This window comes from Clarias gariepinus, chromosome 1 (assembly GCF_024256425.1).
Source record: "Clarias gariepinus isolate MV-2021 ecotype Netherlands chromosome 1, CGAR_prim_01v2, whole genome shotgun sequence".
NCBI classification, from domain to species: domain Eukaryota; kingdom Metazoa; phylum Chordata; class Actinopteri; order Siluriformes; family Clariidae; genus Clarias; species Clarias gariepinus.
In genome coordinates this window covers 48,975,316-49,000,708 of record NC_071100.1, presented here as the reverse complement: position 1 = coordinate 49,000,708, position 25,393 = coordinate 48,975,316, and the positions used below count along the sequence as shown (strand labels likewise).

Genomic DNA, 25,393 nt, shown 5'->3' with positions numbered 1-25,393 from the left:
ACAATTAAAACGCTTTTTTTTTTTTTTAAGGGTTAGAAATGTATATATGTAATTCGTGATATTTAGCTTTTCCTCTTAACGTAATGAATATGTATATAAATAAAAGACTGGTTTTAACTATACAGTACATTGTTCAGAACTATCTCTTACAATTATATCTTTATATATAATTCATATCTTTATATAAATCATAAACCAGATTTTGTCACAGCATTGCACAAAACTGACTGGACATAATTTTATGAAACTTTGCCAGTCCTTTGGTATTTGCACCATAAATGAAATCAAACTATTTAGTAAAGTTGGAGTTGAGTTGTTTTGTGCCAGATTATAAACAGCAAGTTTTAACAGTGTACTGCGCATGTGTCAAATTTTACTCAACATAAATGGAATCAAAATGTTGAGTAAAAGTGATGTCATGAACAGTTATGTGTCAGATTAATAATCTACTTTAAAATAACCTACTAATGTGCTACTTGCTCAATAAACAAACACCATATATATTAATTAGAATTTTAATTAAAAGCTAAACTGAGTAGTAATTACTAAATACAATTTATAAACTATTAAATTATTATGAAATAAATTTAATATAAAAATATATTTTATAAATAATATATACATAATATTTTACTTATTTATAAATTATTATTTTTAATGTATGAATAATTATTACGTGTTTTATTTATTTATTTATTTATTTTCATCTGTTTCTGTTCTGGAAATCACAAACTGGAATAAATTCCATGGTTTATACTAAAAGACTTTAACCTTTAATTCTCTAATACTAAAATCCTTAATACATGTTTGATCAGATGCGTTTTAACTGTGTCAGTTTGTTTACTATATATTTATAAATAATTATATCAATTATATTTTAAAATGATACTTTTATTATTTCATACGAATTATTATTTGAATGTTTGAATGTCACATATTAATCAATCATAATCATATTAATCTCACTCATTAGTGATAATACTCAGAATTTTTGTTAGCACCTGCAAACAAAAGCTTGTTCTCATATGAGTGTGCCTTTCTTATATGTCACTTCATTGGAGGTGTTAACAACTTTTATTTTGAAGCCGTGTCTTTTGTTAATCCGTGGTTGAGTAGCTACTTCCGGGTTTATAAGCCGAACCTGTCAAAGCTCTCTCGTCGTGCTAAGCGTAATGGCTAATTTTGTATTTATTACACTGTGCGCTTTTATAAACTGTTTGATAGTTTTACCAGCCGTACATAGCAACAGCTTTGAGGTAAGTCTCATGCTCTTTTATATAAAGTCACGTTTGAGATGTTTTAAAATAATGCAGTAGCACTATCGCTATTTCAGTTGGTTCATTCATAACAACACTGTGCGCGTACCGAGTCCAAATCGCGGCTTGTGCGCTAATTATCCGCCCTAAGTATGCACGAGCCGCTGCTTTGCCTTAAGGGTGCAACGCAGCGGCCTGCGCGTATAGATCTAGTGCACTATATGTCAAATTGGAACGCAATCCATTTAAGGTTATTCTAGGCGTTTCTCAAAAGCTTTTATTTGCTTATTTCAGACAAAATTAATGTTTAGCTCGAAATAAAAAGAAGAGAAAACTATGCAAGTATTATTATTTTAATACACCGTATAATTTTATCTTACTTCAGACTGATATTTCTAATTTCCTTAGGTATATTGCTTCACTACATACTGTATAAGGCCTAATGATTGCAGTTAATTAAGCAGGGTTAGGCTGTGGTTTCACATTTAGTAGTGTTATATTTTGATCATTACCAATCCCTGTAAAGATTTAGCATTTAAATAAATTCACAAAATTTATTTATTGAACAAATTTAGAATTCGCTTTCTATATGAAGGAATATAAAAAAGTTTCGAGATTTGCTAGCCATATAGATCCAGTCACTTTTGAAGCGTGTGCGCTGCTCAAAAAACCTCAGACGACTCATTGCAGGGTCGCCATCAACTTGCCAAATCATGTCCAATGTCTCCGCGGCTTCACTCAGAATTTCATGCTCACTCTTTCTTTGTCCTAAGAAATATCTTAATGGACTGTACAGCTTCCGTTATGCTCAGGATGATGTCTTTTGGTACACTGACTTATGAAGGTCGGTGTTCCCGGTGACTACGCGTGCAGCCTTGTGCTGCCATTTGTTGGCGTGTTACAAAACTAGTCTTGAAACTTATTGTTACCACCTTGTAGTAATAGGAACCGCATGACAGGACGCGTTTGTCATAGTTTTGTAACCAAGCTAATAAACGCCATTTTCAGTCTTTTACACTCTCTGAAAGACATGTTTACTTCTGGCACACGAGGCTGTCTCAACAACAACAACCTTATGCTATACAGTGGAACCTTGGTACTGTATATGAATGTAATTCGTTCTTAATGCAAAAATCTGTATGGCGACACAAAGTTTTCCATACAATATAACATAAATGCAGATAATCTGTTCCAGACAACCAAAAATATTACCAATATTACAAAAAAAAAATTAAAAACTTTTGAGGGCTTGCTGAAGGCAATGTTAGTATCGCCTGTTTACTTTCTTGAAACAACTTTTGTTATCTGAAATATTTTTAAGCTTACAAAACAATACAAGTTTTGAATGGTTCCGGATGTATGCGCATCTTGGCCGGCGTTTGGTTCAGTTTGCAAACAGAACTGCAGACAGGCAGCATGGTGGCTTTGTGGTTAGCACTGTCACTGTTAGCACTGCCTCGCACCTCCAGGCTCCAAGAAATGAGTCGGCCTCACCGGTTTCAGTAAATCGGTTGGGGAGCACAATGATAGAAAATGTCTGTCCTGTAAAGCTGTCCTAATGGTGAGAAATTCTCAACAAATCAAACTTCACAGTCCAATACAGTGGAAAACAGCTCTGAGGCAAAATGGTGTCCGGGAGTCCCCTTACGATTTAAAGGAGCAGAGACATTGCAGATTAAATTTTACTGTGTGGAGAAAGGGTATATATTTTATATAGACAGCATTCAGAGCAGCTTTAATTATGTCATCTGGAGTAGCACACGGTCTTGGTTACTTTTCTCTTCGTTCAGTCATTTTTAATTTTTTGTGAATTTGTGTTGCAGACGAAAGCCACGCAGTTCTTCAGCAGCGGTCACACGAACAACTGGGCTGTGCTGGTGAGACTAAGCCTGATTTGTGCACCTCCTCACTTTTTAAGAGCATCATAAAAGTGGTAACGATGCTGAATTACGTGTCTAACGCTTGTGTACAGGTTTGCACCTCGAGATTCTGGTTCAACTATCGTCATGTCGCCAACGTGCTGTCTGTGTACAGGAGCGTGAAGAGACTGGGCATCCCGGACAGGTGAGTCTCCCACTGACGTTCGTGACGCCGATCTATAGATTAGATCCGTTGCAGTGTTCATTTATATATAAATGTATATAAAACTCTAAGTCTATAAGTTTGTCACATTCTCCTCCCCCGCTCACTCTGGTGCTTGTTCCTCCCCCCAGTCACATCGTTCTGATGTTAGCCGACGACATGGCCTGCAACCACAGGAACCCCAAACCTGCCACCGTGTTCAGCCACAAGAACATGGAGCTGAACGTGTACGGGGATGACGTCGAGGTCGATTACCGTGGATACGAGGTAGGCGGAGACTGTTTGCTGTTAGCTTTTGAATTTTCCCTTTATCTGATTGGTCAGGAGTTCCTATACATTATCGTATGCAAAAACAGCTCGCACAGTTTTTAGTTTGAAAAGAATTTATACATTTTTTTCAAAGTTTAGCAGTTTTTCCATATGTCTGAAACACTGCGTTTGTTCGTGATGACAAGCTGTTTTGGTTTTTGCATAATTAACTTGTCGTTGCTAAAACAAATGTGACAGATGTTCTTTTGTGGATGTTTAACATTAAATTTAGCTATAAACGACTTAAATCTTTTTTTTTTAATTATTACTGCTGTTATATTAATGCTCTCTAAAAGTATTAATGTTTTAGGAAAACAATTAACTCTTAAAAAAAATAACATTTTATAACTCAATTAACATTTTATTTTATAAGCCTAATTTGTGCTTCTACTTCTAGCAGTAATATTAATGTCATATAAATGAATACATATAAATATATGCTACATTAGGACATTTTATTTATTTATAAGTTAAGCAGCGTGTGTGTTGTGTGTAACGATACCTGCTTACCAGTGATCTCTTTCTTACTTTCTTTTTTACTTTGTTTCTTGCTTGTTAAGGTGACGGTGGAGAATTTCCTGCGCGTTCTGACCGGACGACTTCCAGCGAGCACGCCTCGCTCCAAGCGCTTACTGAGCGACGACCGTAGCAACATCCTCATCTACCTCACAGGTAAACATCTTTAAAAAAAATCACCTTGCACCTGATAAACAAAAAATATCTATGTGAGGTGACGTGGTGCTTGTGGTTTGGGACAGGTCACGGCGGGAACGGCTTCCTAAAGTTCCAGGACTCGGAGGAGATCAGCAACGTGGAGCTGGCGGACGCGTTCGAGCAGATGTGGCAGAAGCGACGGTAAAACCCATTCACACCCAGATGTCCATGGTGTTTGTTTTTTTTCTGTTTTTTTTTCCCTAACCAGCACACCTTTAAGTGGTTATTTTAATCTCTTAAATTTAAATCTTTGATATTTTAACAGCACAGATTGCAGTCAAAAAGACACCCGACTCCTGAATTGATCCAACTCGAGCATGTGAAACAAATATGTTCTGTACTTATATATATATATTTTTTAACAAACTGAGATAAAGCACAGATCTGTAGTGCTGCAGAAATTTAAAGTGCTGTGGGAATTTAGCCCTACAAATAAAAGGAGAAAGTGAATGTTGGATGTAATTTATATTATGATATATTTCTTAATTTGGTCGATAGGATATAATTCAATATGGACAATATTAAAAAGCCAGTAAAAGACGAGCACTAAGACCCAGCAGGGGAGACGATTACCCACAATTCCGCAGTGCAAGAGAGAGAAAAATCGTTGGCTCATATATTTAAATGTTTATCAAAATATCGGAAATGTGTTTGGAGTCTACGTATCACCGTTATTAAAAAAATTCTATCGCGATATCTTGATATCGAATTATTGTCCAGCCCTAGTTGGATGTGTCGCACAAAATATAAAATACAGTACAGTATATACAGAGTCAAAAAAATTGTATACACACTTCAGGAGAAGACAAAAAACGTGTATAAATATTTTAATACAAAAATTTATTGCTATACGTTATATATCAGCATATGCAATAATACTATGTTAATATTATTAATATTATATAAATATAACATACATTATACTATTTTTCTTTTCCTAAAGTGTGTATACATTTTTTTCTTGGCTGACTGCCTCTCTAATTTATCATATAAAGCTTCCAGTAATTTATAATAAATAATAGATAAATAGGTAAAAAATTTATGAAGGAGCTGCCTCTCTGAACAAGCCTTAGATGGGTTTGCTTTATGGTTTATTGTTTACTCCTAATATAAAACTAAACTAAACCAAAAGCATTAAAATTATTAGATTTGATTATTTATCCTTTATCAATCAAAATTGACTTGTAGTACAATGAAAGCTGGATCGCTGATAGTTTTAGGGTTTAAGAACCTAAAATGCAAAGCGAAGGAAACGACCATAATATATTCCATGATTGTTTATTAGAACACCAAGAAAACACCAAGAGCATTCCAGGAGGAGATAAAAATCAACAAGCATCTAATTGCAGCGTGTGTATCGTTTATAACTGGGAACAGTTCTCGACGCACAACCAAAGTTGACGTCAGCAACGGGCCGAGTGCATTAAGCGCAGTTAGAAACGCACTCTTGTGTCAGATCTAGCTAATCTATTAATGGCTTTAGTGTCACAGCTGTGTTTTGGAGGTCGACAATGTGGAATAAACCCAGAGGTCAATGCGATGCGGAATAAAATGTTCCAACCTGCCATTATGGCCGTGGATTAAAGTGGCTGCTGATGTAATAAGTGGGAAGCCGATGGCGCCTTTAGCATGGCTGTGGACCAGGGTATCGGCCACCTATCTTTACTTTTAAATGTGGGTTTCTTTCTTTCTTTCTTTCTTTCTTTCTTTTCTTTTTTTTTTTTTTTGATAATGGAATTCATCAACAAGCAAATGACATGACTCATGATCTCTTGTGTGTGTGTTTTTTATTTATTTATTTATTTATTTTTAAACCTCTTCTATGCAGGTATAACGAGCTGCTGTTTATAATTGACACCTGCCAGGGGGCGTCCATGTACGAGAGGTTCTACTCGCCCAATATCATGGCTCTGGCCAGCAGCCAAGTTGGAGAGGACTCGCTTTCAGTAAGCGCTAGCCGCTTTTATGTCTTTACCACATCCATTTGTTCAATTTTTCAATAATTGTTTACCACATAAACTAGACCCTGCACTGTTTTATTTTTATTGTTTTTTTGGGCAATACAAATTAGTTTTTTTTTTTGTAATTAGATTATTTACATGTGTAATAAGAAAGGAGGGGTAAAAACTTCTGCACTTGACCTTTTTATGTGTTTAATAATTGTCATATTTGTTTTACTTGTTTCGACCTTAAAGACCCTCTGCCGCTGTAACGCTAGAATAAAGTATGGAAAAAGTTTAAGGCAGGGGGTGAATACTTTTGAGAGGCTCTGTACAGTTTAATTAATCTCCCTATTATTATTATTATTATTATTATTTTAGAATTAGTCTAAAAGAGATTTGCTCTGTGTATAAAAAATGTACATGTTGTATCTGAAAAATATTGTAATATAAGTTGAGTGAAAATTTTCTGTGGTTTGTTTTTTCCTCCGATCTGCAGCACCAGCCTGACCTCGCCATCGGAGTCCATCTGATGGACAGATACACCTTCTACCTGCTGGAGTTTCTAGAAGACATCCATCCTGCCAGTCAGGCCAATATGAATGATCTGGTGAGTCTGTGTGTGTGTGTATATATATATATATATATATATATATATATATATAAAAATAATAATTTACACTAAAACATTTTTTTTATTTTTTGAATAAAGACGAAATAATTTCGTTTGTTGAAATCATATATTAAAAAAGTTTAGATACATTTGACTAGATTCAAGACATTATCACTTTCTAAGATATAATTTTTTCTTTATAGTGAAACAAGAATAAAATGTAATTAATGTGTTTAAAAAATTAAATGTTCCATTAAGTTCCATGTATTAGTTCCATGTATTAGGGTAACCTCAAATTATAATTAAGGTCATTCACAAGCTCTCTGACTTAAAAAAAAATTTAAGTAATGAGAGATCTTCAAATGCTACAATAAAAAAGTCCTTTCAAAAAGTAAGGCATTTTAGGCAACTCTCAGATGAAGTAAGAAACTAGATGAAGTGCGATTAAGTTGCTTAAAAATATTTGCACCTGCATTCCTTAAAAATGTTCTTAAGTAAACAATATCTTTTTTCCTCCATAATTATTTAACGTTAGCTTGTAATTAAATACGAAATTAAATTAGCTTGTAATTAAGATGATGATGAATTTGGATTAGAGAAATGTAGGTCATTTAAGGTTTTATGTACGTTAAAAAAAAAAAAAAACCCTCATTTCAAGTCACCTTAAGTGCTAATTAGTGCTAATTGTGTAGTTTGAATTTGAGTTGCGCTAATATGAAATTAAGGTGTCTCCTAAAAATCTGGATAATTTTATAATCAAGTCTAAAAAAAAAAAAAAAAAACCTAGCTACATTTATGTTTGTTGAACTTGACATAGCTTCTATAGATCTGTGTAACGGCTCATTATTAGGGACTGGACTCCCCAGGGTCCCCCGATACGATGTCATCATGATACCTAGGTGGTGATTCCATTTGTATTGCGATTCTGAAAAAATATATATATTTCCAGATTTTTTTTACAATCCCAGACAAACTTATTAACACGAACAGCAACTTTTTTGCCATGTCAATTGCAAACATATATGAATTAAAATCTATTTTAAATTATTTTCAAGTCAGAATAGCAATTAATGAATTACCACACAAAACAGGAATCGCAGTATGTAACTCAGTAGATGTTTCCCACATTAATTATTATGATCATTCATAATCAAGGTAATTTAAGTATCTTTTTTATTACAATTTTGTTTTAGCTAACCAAGCCAGACATTTAATGTGCCAATAGGTTTTGCGGTTTTTCAGCTCTCCTGCCCGCTGGAATTGTCTCTGGCGTCTGCGGTGAGAAGATGAAAAAGTGCCAGATGAAAAGCGTGGCCACTTTAAACAGACTGCCTAATCCACGTGTAGGTCAGGGGCTTTGAAACGCGCAGGAGGCAGACCTTTTCCCTCTCTCCGTCTCGGCAGATTAGCAGCCGCCCGTCCCATTCGGGGCGACGTGGCGAATCCGCTTTGATCTGCCTTTTGGTTTTTCTGCTCGGATCGAGCCAGATCGATGTGATGGTAAAGGATTTGGTCCTGACAGGACCTGAGGCAGGATCAGGATCAGAGACTGAGATAGACGAGTGATTGGAATACATACATAACGAAGCCAAAACAGCACCGCTTTGATCTTATTTTTTGGGCTAAAAGCCCTGTGTCCCTCTTCAGCAAATCATTAATCACAGGCATATAAAAAGTGTAGAACAAGTTATTAAGAGTAATAATAGTAGTAATAATTTCGTAAAATATTGATGTGACATGAAAAAAAAAAACATTGTTACAAATAATTCAAAGGTCTCAATATTTAAAAAAAAGGCTCCATATAATACAGAATAATAAAGAATATTAAGCAGTGTGTGTTTTGGTTAACTGGCTGCTTTGATTGTAACACACAAACACACTGTCGGGTTGTGATGATGCTGATAAAAGTTCCACTTCTGCATTCCAGTTTAAGGTGTGTCCCCAAAGCCAGTGCGTGTCCACGCCGGGCCACCGTACCGACCTGTTCCTGCGAGACCCCGGCAGCGTCCTCATTACAGATTTCTTCGGCAGCGTGCGCAAGGTGGAGCTGACGCGGGAGGTGCTGAAACTGACCGCACTGATCGAGGAGGCACCCGTAGACACGTGAGCGTGTTTTACTTTATTCACACGCTTACTTTACGTCTTTCACTACGTGCACTGAGACACCGGTACGTCAGGAACGGCATAGAGAAAATAAACACAAAACAATTTAAATTAGTTTTAGGGAGTGGGAGAGAGGCGAAGGGGGCGAGAAAGTGAGAGATAAAAATAAAGGCAGAAAGTCTGACAGAGAGAGACAGGAAGAGAAAAAAGAGAGGGAGTAGAGACTGAGAGAAAGAAAGAGATCAGAAGAGAGAGAAAGCGAGACAAAGGGATGCACAACAAAGGGGAGGGGTAGAGAGAGAGATTGATTTACAGCAATGTAGAAAGGGAGGACAGAATTAGAGAGAGTGAGAAAAAGATGAACACAGAGAGGGAGAGAGAGAGAAACATGTACAATTATGTGGATGGAGCGAACGGCAGACATTGAGAGAGTGTAAGTGTATGGGAAAGACATAAGATAAACACAGAGCTGTTGATCAAAGCAGTGCTACATGCTCATCTAATCTAATCTAATAAAATCTGATAAGGCGGGGGGCGCCAAAACTTATAGCCCCACAGACCCGAAGTGTTTTTTTCAAATTATTTAAATGGAGTTCAAATAATGGTTCTCTGATCTCTCAACACACTCATCTTTTAGTTTACATGGAAACACACGCACACACACCTCCCTCAAACAAGTCATTCACACACAATGGTGTGTTTTTTAGCCATCAGCGTTGTCCCCGGGAATCAAATTAAAGCCCAATTTGTGATATCGGCTCTAGAGATGACATTTTAATACCCCGTTGCACATCTGTCGTCATGGCTACCGCGGAACAGGACCAATCAGGACGTCGCCTTTCCTCCTGCTTACAGAGTCCATTATTGCCTTTATGGCCGTGTGCACTCCCGCTGTCTGATGAACTGATTGAGGACTGTATTGTTCAGTATAGTCCTGAAAAAGTTCATCAATGCTGGTCACATTATAAGGAACACCTGTGTGAAAAAGTATGTAAACGCCTTGGAATTAACTGGTTTCCTGCATTAATTTTCCGTAACATAGGATCTGATCCTTAACAATAGACAATGTGTTTAAGCTGATGACGCACAAACAATTTTATTTTCTTGTGTCTTTATTGAAAATGTTGGAACAGATGTTGAGAAAAGTTTCAGCTTCACCTCTTTCTGTAAATGTTACGTTAAACATGTCCTTGCAGAAAGTGTCAAATGATTTGTTAATTCTTGAATCAATGAACTTCAATTTTCTCTCCATGGGGGAAAAAAAAACATTGCCACAAATACTTAATAGAGCAAAGATTAAACATCAATTTGATTATATAAACATACTCTATTAATTGTACTTGGAAGCAGAAGTAAGTTTTCTTTACTGATCACGAGTAATGATGTATCATCAGTAATGATTGTGACACATCCTACAAGGCAGTCATTCAGGTGTAGTTTATCAAGGACACCACAAGATGGCAGTAGTGCACTGTACATTTTCTCCTCCTGCCTTCATCACAGGCCTCTCCTTCAGTGAAGCTTTCAAATCCCAGATTGAAAAGATTTCAAATTCTATGCTATTAGCTGATATAATAATGAGCACGTAAGGAGGATGTGATTAATTACACCATCTACACCAGAATGGAGGTCCAATTACATCTGAATGTGTGTGCGCTTGTACCCTGGGATGGATTGGCACCCTGTCCAGCGTGTACCCCACCATGTCCCCAGGGGCCCCTCGATGGGCTCCAGGCTCGCCGCTTCCCTGTTCAGGATAAGATCTGTAGAGAGTAAGGAAGCGCTTTTAGTCTTGATTTCATGTTTGTATTATTCGAGTTTAAACAAGCCGATTAGATTAGATTAGATAGACTACACTGAAACAGCACATTTTGAGGAGGAGTGAAATAAACAGAGTTAAAGGTATATTAAATGCATTCTTATTATGAGTGTTTCATTTGCCACATTAACACACACACACACACACACACACACATCCACACACACGTAGAGGGAGCTGTGTTAATTTGTTATAAGGAATGACTTGAAATCTTGAAATAACAGAAAAACTATCTTAACTTTTTACAAAAAATACTAAAATAAGGGCGCTTTAAAACCGGAAAGTCATAAAAAATTTAATTGGTAAATCATTGGCATGCCAAAAATATTTTTTAATAATAAACCATTAAATTTATTATTAATATAATTTTTAAAAAAATGTCTCATCACCATGAGAAAAACCAAAATGCAGTGTAGTTGCAAGCATCGATGACGGGCCCAAGCACCCTGCGCCATCGCCACCCAGGCACACCGCACAACCACACACTATATAGGGCTGATCTCACCCAAATATTGGTCATGTCAACTGTGTGTGTGTGAAAGAGTGAGAGATGTGTGTGTTGAATAGGGGGAATTTTATTTTAAGACCTCCAAAAAGCTGGTGTGTGTATATTAGGGCTGGGCCGATAAACAATATCAATCGCGATTTATTTTATTCACACAGCAGAACAATACGACAACAGCCAATCAGCGTGCAGCTTGCGCGTGCCGTGCACGTCAAAGTTAATTTCCTACCGCACTTTGTGAAGCAAACTTGACACCAGGACGTGGAAGAAGCGACGAAAGTAAATCTAACCTCGAGTTATTATCCAAAGATGTTGAAATTGTCGACAAAAAAGGTAGCACGAATTCCGTTATGGAAGTGGATTGGCTATCTGAAAAATGACGAGGCACGGATTAAAACAATCTGTAAAATATGTTGTCGGTTTGTGAAAACCTAGTCTGGCAACACAACCAACCTTTTCCATCACCTAAAAAAGCATCACCCAAACGACCACACTAAAAGCATGAAAATGCGGGCCGATGCTACTCCGTCAACTAGCAGGGCTAACAGTGTGGCTGTACCAAAGCAGAAATCGCTCGTGTCGTCTTTCTTGGCCCTGATGCCCCTATGATGGCATATGATGCCCCTAAGCCCAGTAGAACAAGACGGCTAATTGGTAAGTTAAGCGTCTACTGAAGTTAAAGTTTTCAGTGCTAAAACAGCATATGAGGATTTATAACATATCCCACAATTTTACAGCATTTAAGGCTATCACGTTTGACTGCATAATTTAGAAAATGCTGTTGTATTCACACTGCCCTAACAAACACCATATTGGGGCAGTGTGAAATAGCCTTTATTTAACTCCGAATTGTGGGATTAAAAAAAGACAGCCCTAGTGTGTGTGGTCTAAATGTTGTTTCTCATTATTGTTTGAAAATCTCAAAACATTGTAATTTATCATCACAAAATACTTTTTATCATCACAAACATGTATTTTTTTAATTCAATTCAATTTTATTTGTATAGCACTTTTAGCAGTTTTCATTGCCGCAAAGCAGCTTTACACAGTCAAAAGAATTATTTAAGTTTGTATGAAATGTGAATTTGTATGAATCAAAATGGTCAGTTTGTCCCTGGTGAGCAAGCCGAGGGCGACAGTGGCAAGGAAAAACTCCCTGAGATGGTAATAGGAAGAAACCTTGAGAGGAACCAGACTCAACAGGGAACCCATCCTCATTTGGGTGAAACAGAAAGCAGTAAATGATCTGCATTTATACAGTGTGTAGGGTGGAAGGCAGTTCAGCTAAAATAGCTGATGTTAATTGATGTAAATATGGAGTCCAGGTAGTTATTGAAGACCCAGGTATACTTGTAAGAAGTTCCAGTCCTGAACTATCGAACTGTCCCCAGAGAAACAGTTGCCAACACCAGTCAAGGCCAGAACCAGCTTCTTGGATAGAGAGAATCATCCCCAGACACTAGACGCATCCCAGGGAGACACACGGGGCATCCATGTGACGAGACCCTCAGCCAGAAGTGGGGCACCAGGATAGGTCAGACAGGTCCGGAGGGCAGAGGGAGTCTGGATCACTGGCAGCTGAAAAACTAGTTCATGCTTTTATCACCTCTACGTTGGACTATTGTAATGCCTTACTGAACTGGTTGTTCAGCTAGATGCATAAATAAGTTTCAGCTAGTCCAGAATGCAGCAGCGAGAGTCCTCACTAGAACCAGAAGATATGAGCACATCACACCTATCTTATCTTCACTGCATTGGCTCCCTGTGAAATTTCGCATTGATTTTAAAATACAAATCCCTCTATAGTTTTGCATCCTCAATGTCTTTAGATCACATCGGCCCGGTTTATTGGCGATCGTATAAATTCCCTTGAAGGAGTATATTAAAATCCATTAGGTGCGTTTAGCAAGGACACAAAAATAACCGACTTCCTCTTGATTTGAGCCCATGACGTGCACATTTAGAGCTCATTGAGCAGAACAGCTTTTACATTGCATAAGTGCATGTGTGTATAAGCTATGTGTATATGCTGATTTTCATGACTTTTTGTCCAAGACCCCACAAAAGCCCCACTTGTTGAAAAAAAAAAAAAATCCTTAGAAGAACAAGAGGGCCCTCACTCATTTTGACGACATGGGGCTGAAGTCATAGTGTTGGGCCCTAATTAGAGAATTTGTTTTTCTAAATTCTTTATTTATTTAATTTTTGATTGAGTGTCCAAATCCTTTTTAATAATAAAAAAGAAACTTATTAGAAAAAAAAGACTCAATCTTGCTTCTTATAGCATAAGTTATTTAATTTATAAGAAAGCATAAATTAGCATTGACAGCTTATGCAATTTTTATTTATACAGTAACCAGATTTGAATGTTCGAACTGGGAAGCAAGCTAGCTAGCTAAGGACAAGCTATGGTAGGTACAAGTTAGTAACTAACTAGCAATTTAGCATTCTACAGGGGAAACGTGTAACATGAAGCAGTTTTAAGGGGGTCATGAGGGGGGTTAAAAAACTCTCCACAGTGTTTCGTTGTTTTGATGTGGAAAAGTTAGAGGTAGCAATTTTCTCCCAAAAATATGATGATTTAAAAAAAAACACAAATATTCATCAAGCGTGCGAACCGGGCGAGCGAGACACAGCTCCCTTCTCGAGAGAGTGAGGGGGGGATATTAGTGCTGGAAACGCACTAACAGCCGCCTCCATTAGCACAAGCGGCTCCAAGCGACAGCTTTTCCAATTAATGGGAGAGGCGCTTCATTATCACCGTTTTAATTTGAGGCTTTGGAGGGGAAATCACGGCACATTCGAGCTAATCAGCGGGGCGGTAATGGAGAAGAAACGGAGGGAGGAGCGAGCGCCCAGGGCGCACGCTGAACAAGACAAGCCGATCCTCATTTCGAACGCTAATCGGTTGTAAAGCGCCTTCGATTGGGGCACGAGTGCGATTTCTGAAAGAGCTTGGATCAAGATTTTTGCGAGCCCGAGGACGCTGTGTTATTCAGAAACGAGGATTAGGTTCTGGGAAACATGTCATGTATTGTAGATAATGTTTGATTCTGATGCGTTGTCTGAAAATAGAAATGTAATACAGTAAAAAGGCCCCAGATGACTTGTTACATTTGACAAAGAAATTGCATGGAGGTACAGGAGCAGGAAACTTGTGATGTTTTTTTTTTTTTGGATTTTGATGGAGCAGAATGAGACTATCGACCCAGCCTCAACAAAATTAATTTACTTAATCTGTGGTAAAGGCTATTATCTAGTGGTTTTTCTTGCAAGAACCCCATGGGTCAACATCACAGAGTCATCCAAAGTACAGTTTTAGACATACCTTTATACACATTCCTGACATTATCGACACCATACCTTCCCCTTTTCAATACATTGGTCAGAACTCGCTCTTCTTATGATATCTTTACATTTCATACACTGGAAAACCTAAAACCATTCTCAGAAAACTGGCTGGTCAGAGATTAAAGAAACTTTTGCAGTACTTGGGTGTCTAGCCGAAGTTAAACCTGCGCCAAAAACAAAATGAAAATGTTGAGTAGAAGTGAAATTATCAGCAGTTATGTGCCGGATTACGTCACAGCATCTAACGTGTAGGTTTTTTTTCCCCTATATTTAGCTCTTTTTTCCCTCGAGGTGGGCGTGGCTATACTGTATGTGTCACTCAACAGACCCAATCACCACGATAATTTCCTGTAGAGTATGTGGAAAAGACAGAACCAACCGTAATGCACCTACAAGCCGTCAAAATCCTCAAGAAACAAAAGCGCGACACAGCATGGCTTACTCCAAAAACAAACAAACAAAAAAAAGTAAAGTAGACTATAAAAAACTGAACCTTCAAAGATGAATAGACAGATCAGTGTATGTTTTAATGCATTTAATGAAACTTTTGCAGTACTTGGGTATCTGCCTGAGGTTTAACCTGCACCGCAAGAGAAAACAAAATGTTGATAAAATGTTAAGCGATGTTATGAACAGTCATGTGCCTGATTTATCTACTGTAAAATAAATTACTTGCTCAACGTAAACAAACACCTGCACCAATAGATATATGGACAAATATTACTGATTACGATGAAGCTGATCAGCTTATTTTTAGCTTTAAACTCTTTTCCTGTGAACGACAGGTACTTACGCTAGTGTTCTATAAATCTGCTATAAATAATAATGTTGGTAACCTGCCCAATCTGGCAACCTGGCCATGAACTACAAATTGTAAAGTATATTCAGTGTATACTAATTTGTCAAATTAATAAAATTAAAAAATATATATATGTGACTGGAATTTTATAACAAAATTTAAAATACATCGAGTTGAGCCTATGTCTGCCAGGTTCTGTCCCAGACAAAAACAAACAACAACATTTTGGCCTGTTTATGCAACTCCCAGACCTGGAAACAACAAACACGGAAAATTATTAAAATGCAATTCAAATCTCGTCTCGCTATTTTCCTGCATGTGGCTCACAGCCAGTGCCGTGGAAGCTGTGAGTCGTTAGCATTTTTAGGTTATCGTGCCGTTTTCAGCCCGGCACTGAACCCACTTTCTTCCTGTGTCTCAGTGGAGATGAAGATCCCACATTCCTCTCCTCCGCTACCTCACAGACTTGTTTTTGCCTCCATTAAGAGAATTGCTCCACTTTAATAGACTCCCCCCTATCTCCTTTATGCTTCCTGTCCACCGTTTTTACGAGAGCGAATGGTAATTCAGGACGGCCCAGTCACGTCAACGGTCGAGCGCTGAGTTAATTAAACGTCATGCAAAGTAAATCAAAAACCCTCGTCATGCAAAGTCAGCGGTCACAAGTTCACAGGGAGGTGCGAGGCATGTAGAGGTGTCGCGGTCAGAATGTGCATATAGATCTCTCACACAAGAAACTGTAACCATCAATCACTATGTAGAATTTTTTCAAATCATTCATGTTTATTCGAATAATCCATTTACATTCACGTGATGCAAGATAATTTTTAAAAAAGGGATCAGATATTATTGTCTGTTCCTGCCTAGTTACTCAGACAGTTTTAAAAAGCTTTTAAAATCCATTATTATTATTTATTATTATTATTATTATTAGCTTCATTCATATTAAGTCCACGTCTTTAATGCAGATTTAATTTCAGATTAAATCGTACTGATTCACACACGATCACCATTCCTGACGCGACTGATTTTCAAGGCGAACACACCATCTAGACAGTTATTCTACATTCGTATAACGGTCCTTCATATCGATCTGCTCTTCCTCGTTATTCCTGTGTCTTTTTTTTTCCCTCTTGGTCTTTGTTTCGCTCCGTTGGGTCCTGCATCAAATCATATCCCTCGCTCCAGTCAGCAGGTGGAAGTGTATCGATAGCCTTGTCCCTAATTAAATTTCAGGAACCTTTTGTGTAAGAAGCTGCGGTTTGGCCCGGCTTTCTGCTCTCTGAGCGCACTCGATCGACCCGCATCCTCGAAGAGCTTAGCCAGCACGGATCAAGGGCCAAGATATTACTACAGATCCATGGAAATAACGAGGGAGGGAACGCAGCAGTGGGTGACATGCCAAGCGTTATGCTGTCTCCATGGATATCTACAGCACATGTCGAGACCGACCAGAGTGTAATGATTTCACTATATCACTTGTACACCTGCGTAATTTATACTAAACTGTGTTTATTTGCCCTCGGATCAAAGAACCGATCGTTTGAAAATCGCTTTGTTCCGTTTTTTTACTAAGATAATTAAAATAAAAGAAGATTTTAAAGGATTGTTGTGTCTCACATCCCTCAAAGATTTATTGATTGTGTCTCGAAGCTGGAGAATTGTTTCCAAAATTCACTCTCGCCAGACGCAACACGTCTCCTTTTAACTCATGCGGTTTACAAACCATTACTTCTCTGATTTAAGGTCAAATAAATGCTGTCTGATCAACAATGCAACATTTAATTGCATTTATTTGGCCAATCAGAGAGCCACTGGTGTGTTTAAAAAAATAAATAAATAAAATATTTGTGTGTCTGCTGCACAGAGACTAATGGCTTTTTTTTATTATTATTATTTTTTATTTTTGCTTCAGGACTTTTGGTGAACAGAACGAGACGAGCGAGGCGCTGTCTTATGGAGACCAATTACCGGTGGCTGAAATCATACATCAGGTAAATGTTACGTTTAAAAATAATTAGAAGGGAAAAAAATATGCCGATTTAAACTACTTACTCGCAGAACAGCTCGGAAATCGCAGAAATAAGCTCTGGGTTTATGGGGCTAATAGACTTTCTGAGGTGTGAAATCTTCCAGGGCAACTTATCTCATCTGTATGCCGTAGAAGAAGCAGAACAGAGTATACAGCAAGTGCTGTAGCGCTTTATCCCACGGCGCTGCTGAATTCTCAGTACTGGTCAGACGTTTTCCAAACATGAATGGATTTAAAAGTGTCTGTTTATGGAATATAAAGCTGTAAGTGTCAAATACAAGGCTGTAAAAACACCTTATGTTTGCAGTAGCCACTAACAGTTCTTTATAAATGACACAACATATCGGGAACATAAATTAAGACAAATGAAGGGCAGGTATTAAATTTGCTTAATTCCTTTTCCACCAAAAGAGGAAATAAAGCTTATATAATGTGCCACAACATAGTATCTTGTTCCTATGACTTCGTAAGTCGTGATCACAACATAGTATCTCATTCTCACATCTTAGTAAGTTGTGACCACAACATATTATTTCGTTCCCATGGCTGAGTGTCATAGTATCTCGTTCTCACATCTTAGTAAGTTCTGACCACAACATATTATCTCGTTCCCATGCCTGAGTGTCATAGTATCTCGTTCGCACATCTTAGGCATGGGAACGAGATAATATGTTGTGGTCAAAACTTACTAAGATGTGCGAACGAGATACTATGACACTCAGGCATGGGAACGAGATAATATGTTGTGGTCAAAACTTACTGAGTGTCATAGTATCTCATTCTCACATCTTAGTAAGTTGTGACCACAACATATTATCTCGTTCCCATGCCTGAGTGTCATAGTATCTCGTTCTCACATCTTAGTAGGTCGTGATCACAACATAGTATCTCGTTCTCACCTCTTAGTATCTCGTTCTCACAACATAGTATCTCGTTCTCACAACATAGTATCTCGTTCTCACAACATAGTATCTCGTTCTCACGCCTAAGTAGGTCGTGATCACAACATAGTATCTCGTCTCGCATCTTAGCAAGTCATGATCACAACATAGGATCTCGTTCTCACATCTTAGCAAGTCGTAATTACAACATAGTATCTCGTTCTCACGCCTGAGTAAGTTGTGATCACAAAATAGTATCTCGTTTTCACATTTTAGCAAGTCGTGATCACAACATAGTATCTCGTTCTCACATCTTAGCAAGTTGTGATCACAACATAGTATCTCATTCTTACATCTTTACAAATCGTGATCACAACATAGTATCTCGTTCCATGCCTGAGTAAGTCGTGATCACAACATAGTGTCTCGTTCTCACATCTTAGCAAGTCAAGATCACAACATAGTATCTCGTTTTTACATCTTAGTAAGTTGTGACTACATCATGGTATCTTGTTCCCATGCCTGAGTAAATCGTGGCCACAACGTAGTAACTCGTTTTGTGAACTTAAGGAGCGTGGTGAATTGTAACGTGTCAGAAGAATGGCTAGATACATAGAGGCTTACATAGTAATGCTACTTTTTAATCAATTCTAAACTTCTGAACAGGTAGCCAGTGCAGGGATGATGATGATGATGATGATATTGGGGTTATATGATCCTATTTTCTTAATCTGGTGAGAACTCTGGTGGCTGCATTTTGGACTAACTGTAGTTTGTTTATTGAGAATGCACTAGAAGCTTTTCACAGAAAAAATGTTCTGACAATATTTGTAAGGTGAAAAAGGCTGTAATACTGATAATATGATTTTCAAGGGACAAGTTGCTGCGTAATTTTACGCCCAGGTGTTAGTAATAGTACAGTACATCCTTCTAAAAGCACTTTGTTTGGTGAAGTGAAGAAGTTAATCACAACTTTAAGACTAAAAGTTTGCCGCCTTAAAGGAGCTCTTGTTTCTTCCTGCACTTTATGCGAGACTCATTAATTACTGTGTAATGTATACCCGGGCGCCCATTATCTCTCTCCCGTCCATTATTTTCTCCCACTCTGCTTCTCCGTCTGTCTCATCTTATAGCTCGCTTTCAGTGAGGTTGTCTCGCTCTGCATTTTTTCCCCCTTTAGTCACGTTATGTCTCTTTCACATCTCGCAGCACATCCGAAGCAACCTTGTTTAAACGGATTAAAGACCCCGTGCTGGTTTTCCTCTCAGGCCAGACTTAAACACGTAATGATTACCAGATTCCCCACAGGGGACAGTAAGTTTTGATGTTTGATTTCTTATTAGCTCAGTTCGCTTTAAGAGGCAATCGTCAATTTTTATCGAGGTTTTTAGTTTGTAGCAGCATTGATGTAGTGTTTATGCACTTTATTGTTGTATGTTTGTGTACGCCACAGCGCTGTTCAGGTTCCCGTTCTGGTTAGTCTGATTTTGAGAGAAATCCCAGGATTATTTCATGTATTTTGCATTTTTATAGTTTTTGTGGTAACGGGTTTTATACAGCACTAAACTTTTTTTTTTTTTTTTTTTTTAAATGATGCGGTACTGCAAATAGGGGGCGCCAAACATCCACAGTTCTATTCTACATAATCACCGATTATGATTTGAAATTACACTTTTACATTACATTACCCTACATTACAAGTTTTTTCTTCGCATATACAAAAGCTGGGGTCAGAGCGCAGGGTCATCCAGGATACAGCGCCCCCTGGAGCAGAAATGGTTAAGACATATTTTTCAGGTGGGAGAATATCTTCTGCAGAAAGGCATTTTCTTGAACATAATATTCATTTAAAACAAACTGAAATGCAAATTCAGAAAACCTACTAATTAGACTAATGGTTTGCTGAGTAGCAGAATGGAGTTTGCGTAAAATGTAGAGTAACAATCCAATGTTTTTTTTTGTTGTTGTTGTTTTTGTTTTTTTGTTTTTCACTCATGCACATCTTGGGCAAATATTAGATATGTTCATGATGTGTAAGAATGTAAACTAAATGAAGAGGGGGAAAAAAGAAAATAAAGTCACAATAGGAAATACAGACGAGGCTGATCCTGTGTACACGTCATTCTTTGGCAGATGCTAATGAATATAAGCAAGTATGCAAATGCAGCGGTCACGTGACAAGGTGTTCCGTAAAAAACTTGCGTCATGTTTGCAAGTTAATTTTGTGTGTCCGCCAAGATGGTTGTTTTGAGGGCACATGTCACGTGATCTCAGTGCCAAGGAAGGATGGTTGGGTCTTCTTAGAAAGAAAAGCACTTTGTCCAAATCTACATTATCGGAATCTGCACCGAGAGAGCCGTACGTCGCTACGGAGAGCATTTTGAAGCCCATGATTAGCGGATAATCAAAAGATTACGACGAAGCGCACAGTCATCACCCGCCTGTTATCTGCAAATATCTGTTATCTGCCGTCTCGGTGGGAGAAGAGCTTATCCAACTCGCCCTCCCGGCTAGCACTAATCACCGCACGCTCAGCTGAAGATCTGGGCCGGTTTTGTCCTGCCACCGCTGCCGCTCTATGCATGATTACTTTTTCGCTTTTATGTGAATGAAATCCTGTCTGTAAACGGAATTGTAATGCTGGCAGTGACACTGACTTCAGGGAGCCGGGTTATAAAGATATAAAGAAGGGACAGAAGAAAGCTCTGTTATATCTCCTGACATGTACAGAAGTGAATTATTGCTTCTGGTGGAGTTCGCAGGTTTCGTTCTGGTTTAGTGAAACGTCAAACAGACAGACATGACGCGTCCTATATATATATACACACTACCGTTCAAAAGTTTGGGGTCACTTTCTAACTCCATGATGGTTCCTGATTTTTATTTCTTTCTACATTGTAAAGGAATGCTAAAGGCGTCTTAAAAAAATGCATTAATCTCCTTTGAACAGTTAATGGTGAGATGTTTCTGCTACTTCTGCTCTGTAAAGACTTCATAACGCCTCTAATCTGAGCTGCTGTTAATTGGTCATTTTTCAGGCTGATAACTCTAAATGAACTTCTCGTCTGCGGCAGAGGTAGGTTTTGGTCTCGCCCTCCTCGCCATCACTAAAAAAATCACTAAACAAAAACAAAGAAATTTGCAAGTGACCCCAATCTTTTGAACGGTAGTGTATCCTCCAGTGGAAGTTTCAAGCGTTTGTAATTGATTTTTAAAATTTCATTTTTTAGATTAATTGTTTTTTTTTTTTGGTTTTTAAACTTTACTGAAAATATGCTTAAGTGGTGATAAGTTCTCATTAAATGTGCGAGAAGCTTCGCTCAACACTGAACTGGTGTGAAACCAAAGCTGGAGTGTGTATAATTGGCTCGGGGTGGACGTGTGAACCTGACGTGGCGTGATGACCTTTAACCACTTGAAGCCTTCTGCTAATTGAGAACTAATTGTGCTAAAATGGCATGAACTTCAAAAGAAAGAGCGAGAAAAAGAGAGGTAGTGTTTAAAAAAAAAAAATCCTCTGATCCGCTCTGGCTTGTCACACAACATGGTGGAATAATCCTCATACAGACACGTCGTGAGTGCTGATAACTGTGTATGTGATCAACTGACGGTGTGTAGAAAATGTCTGTTTTGCTCACCAGAACAAACGAAGCAGATACACAGATACACTGATGTTTGTGTGTGTGTGTCAGTTAAACAGTGTGTAACTGAAACCAGTTCGTCAAACAGATTAATTGTTTCACGCTCAAGCCAGCAAGCAAGGGGGCACAAACTTTTGCACCCACCCATACCCAACTTTATGCGTTTCCGTCTCAGGACCCCAGACGGAGCAGAGACGAGCATGCGCATGTTTTCAGAGACTACAGTGTGTGTGTGTATGTACGGTGTGTATCTGGACCTCCAAGCTGTGGTTTCCATGGCAGCGGCGGGTCCCGTAACAATCGCCACGTCTTGCGGTTCCGGATGACTAGCGAGCTCGGCATGCGCGCCCGCGTCGAGCGAGTGTCCGTACACGTTGTGTTAAGTTGTTTCTTGGTCGTCTGCGTGTGATTACATCATTGGTTCCAAACTCACAGGAGCCGGCGAAAGGATCCGGGGTCGAAGCTGCACTCGCGTCCTCGCTGGCAGGGTTCGACCGAGTGACGACGGGTGACTGTCTCACAACACGGGAAACGTTTGCACTGATGTAAAAATAAAAATCACACTCACAGTGCCATTGGCACACTTCCTGAAAATGAGGAAAACATTATCATATTGCATGTCGCACAGGTTTACCTTTTTTACGCATTAAAACTGAAAAAGGAAATAAAGTGGGAGTGCTAAATAATCATTGTGATGTGCAAAAATTATGGCACTCTAAAGATTTACTGTTAAACGTCTATGACTTATCCCAGCTTGTGAATGCTTTCTCTAAGTCTCTCTGTTCCGCTTTTAGTTAAAAGAGACTGTGCGCAGTCTTTTCAGATAATCCGTATCCACATACGCCGATCGAACTGAGCCAACGATCGAGCTAGGCATTATGCACCTCGCTAATGGCGGACGGATTTCTGCTGAAACGTCTTCTAACAATCCACTCAAACAATAATTTTCAGATGACAATAAGTGCGTCGACCAATTTTCCCGTGATACCCCCCTCCGTTGCTGGCACGCCCGGTTCTTCCTGTGAAGGTGGCCTTCGTCTTTTTTCCCCGCAGGCCGCACGCTGCTTTATAAGATAAGAGAGTATTGTAGTGTTCATCTCCAGCGTACAGCGAAGCAGTTTAAGAAGATGGCCTCGCGTTATTCTTCTCGAACGTAATTGCAAAGTTATTGGGACGTCTTTCTTTTTTTTTTTTTTTTTTTTTGCGAGTAAACCTTTCGGCTGCATTAGCATATAAATGCACTCCTGCTGATGCATGCGTAATAGGAGGTGATTTAAAAGTATAATATATACACGCGCACCCCTACACACAGACACACAAAGTGATGACGTAGGGAAGAAGGAAAATGTCCGTTGTTGTTGTTGTTTGTTGTTTTTTAACACTCTTTCTGCTCAACACAGAAACCCAAGCAGAAAGACTGGCACCCTCCGGACGGCTTCATCCTCGGCCTGTGGACGCTCATCCTGCTGGTCTTCTTCAAAACCTACGGCATCAAACACCTCAAACACATCTTCTGATCGCCGCTCTGGTTTCTCCGTCACAAATACTTATTTTCATCCGGAGCGTTTTCGACAGCGCCCATGGTTAAATTTTTTTTCTTATTGTTAGAAGCAGGACACACTGTTCAAAAGGGACACGCTTTGACGTTGAAGATCCTTTGTTGCACTACGTGATGGGATGTATTCTCGTTAAATTTTAGCACAAGGGCCTTTTTTTTTTCTCCCTCTTCTTAAAAGGGGTGTTCTTTCAGCACTTTTTTTTTCTCCATACTTCTATTAATCCTTGGATACAGTCGAGCAAGGACAAACTCACTCTGAAACTCAGTATGATGGTTGAAACGTGCTACAACGTCGTACTGAAACTCTCTGAACTCAGCTCTTTATCTGTCATCCGTGTCAACAACGAATTAAATCTACTGTACTTCTCTTGACGTCATGTCCGGCATGTGAAATTCGCTCCTGTACCTGTGGAGTGAAAGCTACTAGTTTAGCACTGAACAAACTATTCACTTCTAAATAATTTACTATAGTTTAGTATTTCAGCCTGCCGCGTTTGTTCGTGTGGTTTCTGGTATCCAGTAAATATTAACTACTCACTTTGCGGTTATTTAATGTGACATAATGACATAATCTACATAATCTATTTAACTTTATCTATATCGTTATATATATACTATATATAATACTCCTAAAAAGCTACATCAGTTTGACAGTTAACTTAAAAAATTACCCATGATTCCTAGCCCCTATTTGATAATTTCCTGTAGTGATAAATGTAGTTATTGTTTTGTTGAATTTATACATAAAAACTATACATGTAATAAGTTTAATTAGTAATAACTGTTTATTTACCTGTTCTTCTATGCCAACAAGAAAATAAAAAAGGAGTTGTTTTGCTAAATTTGTTTTAGCATAGCATAGAAAATGTATTTTCGCTAAGGGATGTCAACCTTTTTTAGTATTACAATTTTAAGTATTATGTAGCTATGGGAAAGCAGACAGGCTAGGAGTCATGGGTGATTTTTGAACGTAGTTCATGTTTTTAGTCCACTATCAAAAACTTTTCTTTATTTATCAGCCTTATAACTGCAAAAAAGCAGAAAATAGAAAAACGGCAAACATCTCCTCAGGTGATTAGCTACAGTAAGTTTAAAATGAGAGGGAAATTTTTGACAGCTAACTTTCTGACAGCCTGATTCCCAGGCCCTGTTTAATAATTTACTGTGATAAATTTAGTTTTTGTTGTTGTTGATTTTTTTTCTTCATCATATAGTTTAGCTTTAATGAAATCTAGTGTTGCTCTTCAGACACTTTTGGCTTCAATTTCTATATTAAAGCTGTACATGTTTCTTTACATGTTCTTGTTTTTCAGGGACAGGAGCTAGGAATCATGGGGACATTTTTGAACGCGTTTCATTTTTTTAATCCACTATCAAGAATCCATATTACCACGGCGCTCAACTCTGATTGGTTGGAAGTTGATTGATTGGTTATTTTCTAGCGCTTCTATAATAACAGCTGACAGCGTGGTGGCATTGAATCCGTGGCTGATTTAACCATAATGTTTTTTGTTTTTTTTTTCCCCTGTTTGTACAACATTTAAGGAAGGATTCTTCAGTGTCAGTACTTTGTAACAGTTCTTTTGGATTGCATTATTTTGAGTATATTAATGTATTTTGGGGAGAAGGGGGGGGGGTCTCATGAGCTTTTTTTTTTTTTTTTTACCCAGATGAATGTTACAGAACATTAAAGGTGTCTATAAATAATTTTAAAAAAAATGTACTTCTCCATAAGCCACTAAAACTCTCTGATCTATTATGAAAAGAAGGCTTTTCTTTCCCTTCAGTTT

The 25,393-nt window shown here is 38.2% G+C and overlaps 1 protein-coding gene across 1 annotated transcript; it reads left to right on the top strand.

The window, feature by feature from the left end:
- Window positions 1-1,129: 1,129 nt before the first annotated feature.
- On the top strand, window positions 1,130-25,261 carry pigk (phosphatidylinositol glycan anchor biosynthesis, class K). Its single transcript, XM_053489534.1, has 11 exons — window positions 1,130-1,256; window positions 3,080-3,133; window positions 3,229-3,320; window positions 3,470-3,605; window positions 4,208-4,319; window positions 4,406-4,502; window positions 6,190-6,307; window positions 6,801-6,911; window positions 8,842-9,017; window positions 17,407-17,485; window positions 23,446-25,261. The coding sequence occupies exons 1-11, from the start codon at window positions 1,173-1,175 to the stop codon at window positions 23,560-23,562; spliced, it is 1,176 nt and encodes a 391-aa protein (XP_053345509.1). The 5' UTR covers window positions 1,130-1,172; the 3' UTR covers window positions 23,563-25,261.
- Window positions 25,262-25,393: the final 132 nt, after the last annotated feature.

What these genes read in the sequence shown, in the direction of transcription:
- pigk (XM_053489534.1), top strand. Translation starts at nt 1,173, where the DNA reads ATGGCTAATTTTGTATTTATTACACTGTGCGCTTTTATAAACTGTTTG. An exon ending in TTGGAGAGGACTCGCTTTCA is followed by an intron (nt 6,308 to 6,800) that starts GTAAGCGCTAGC and finishes TCCGATCTGCAG; the next exon opens with CACCAGCCTGACCTCGCCAT. An exon ending in TGGCTGAAATCATACATCAG is followed by an intron (nt 17,486 to 23,445) that starts GTAAATGTTACG and finishes TGCTCAACACAG; the next exon opens with AAACCCAAGCAGAAAGACTG.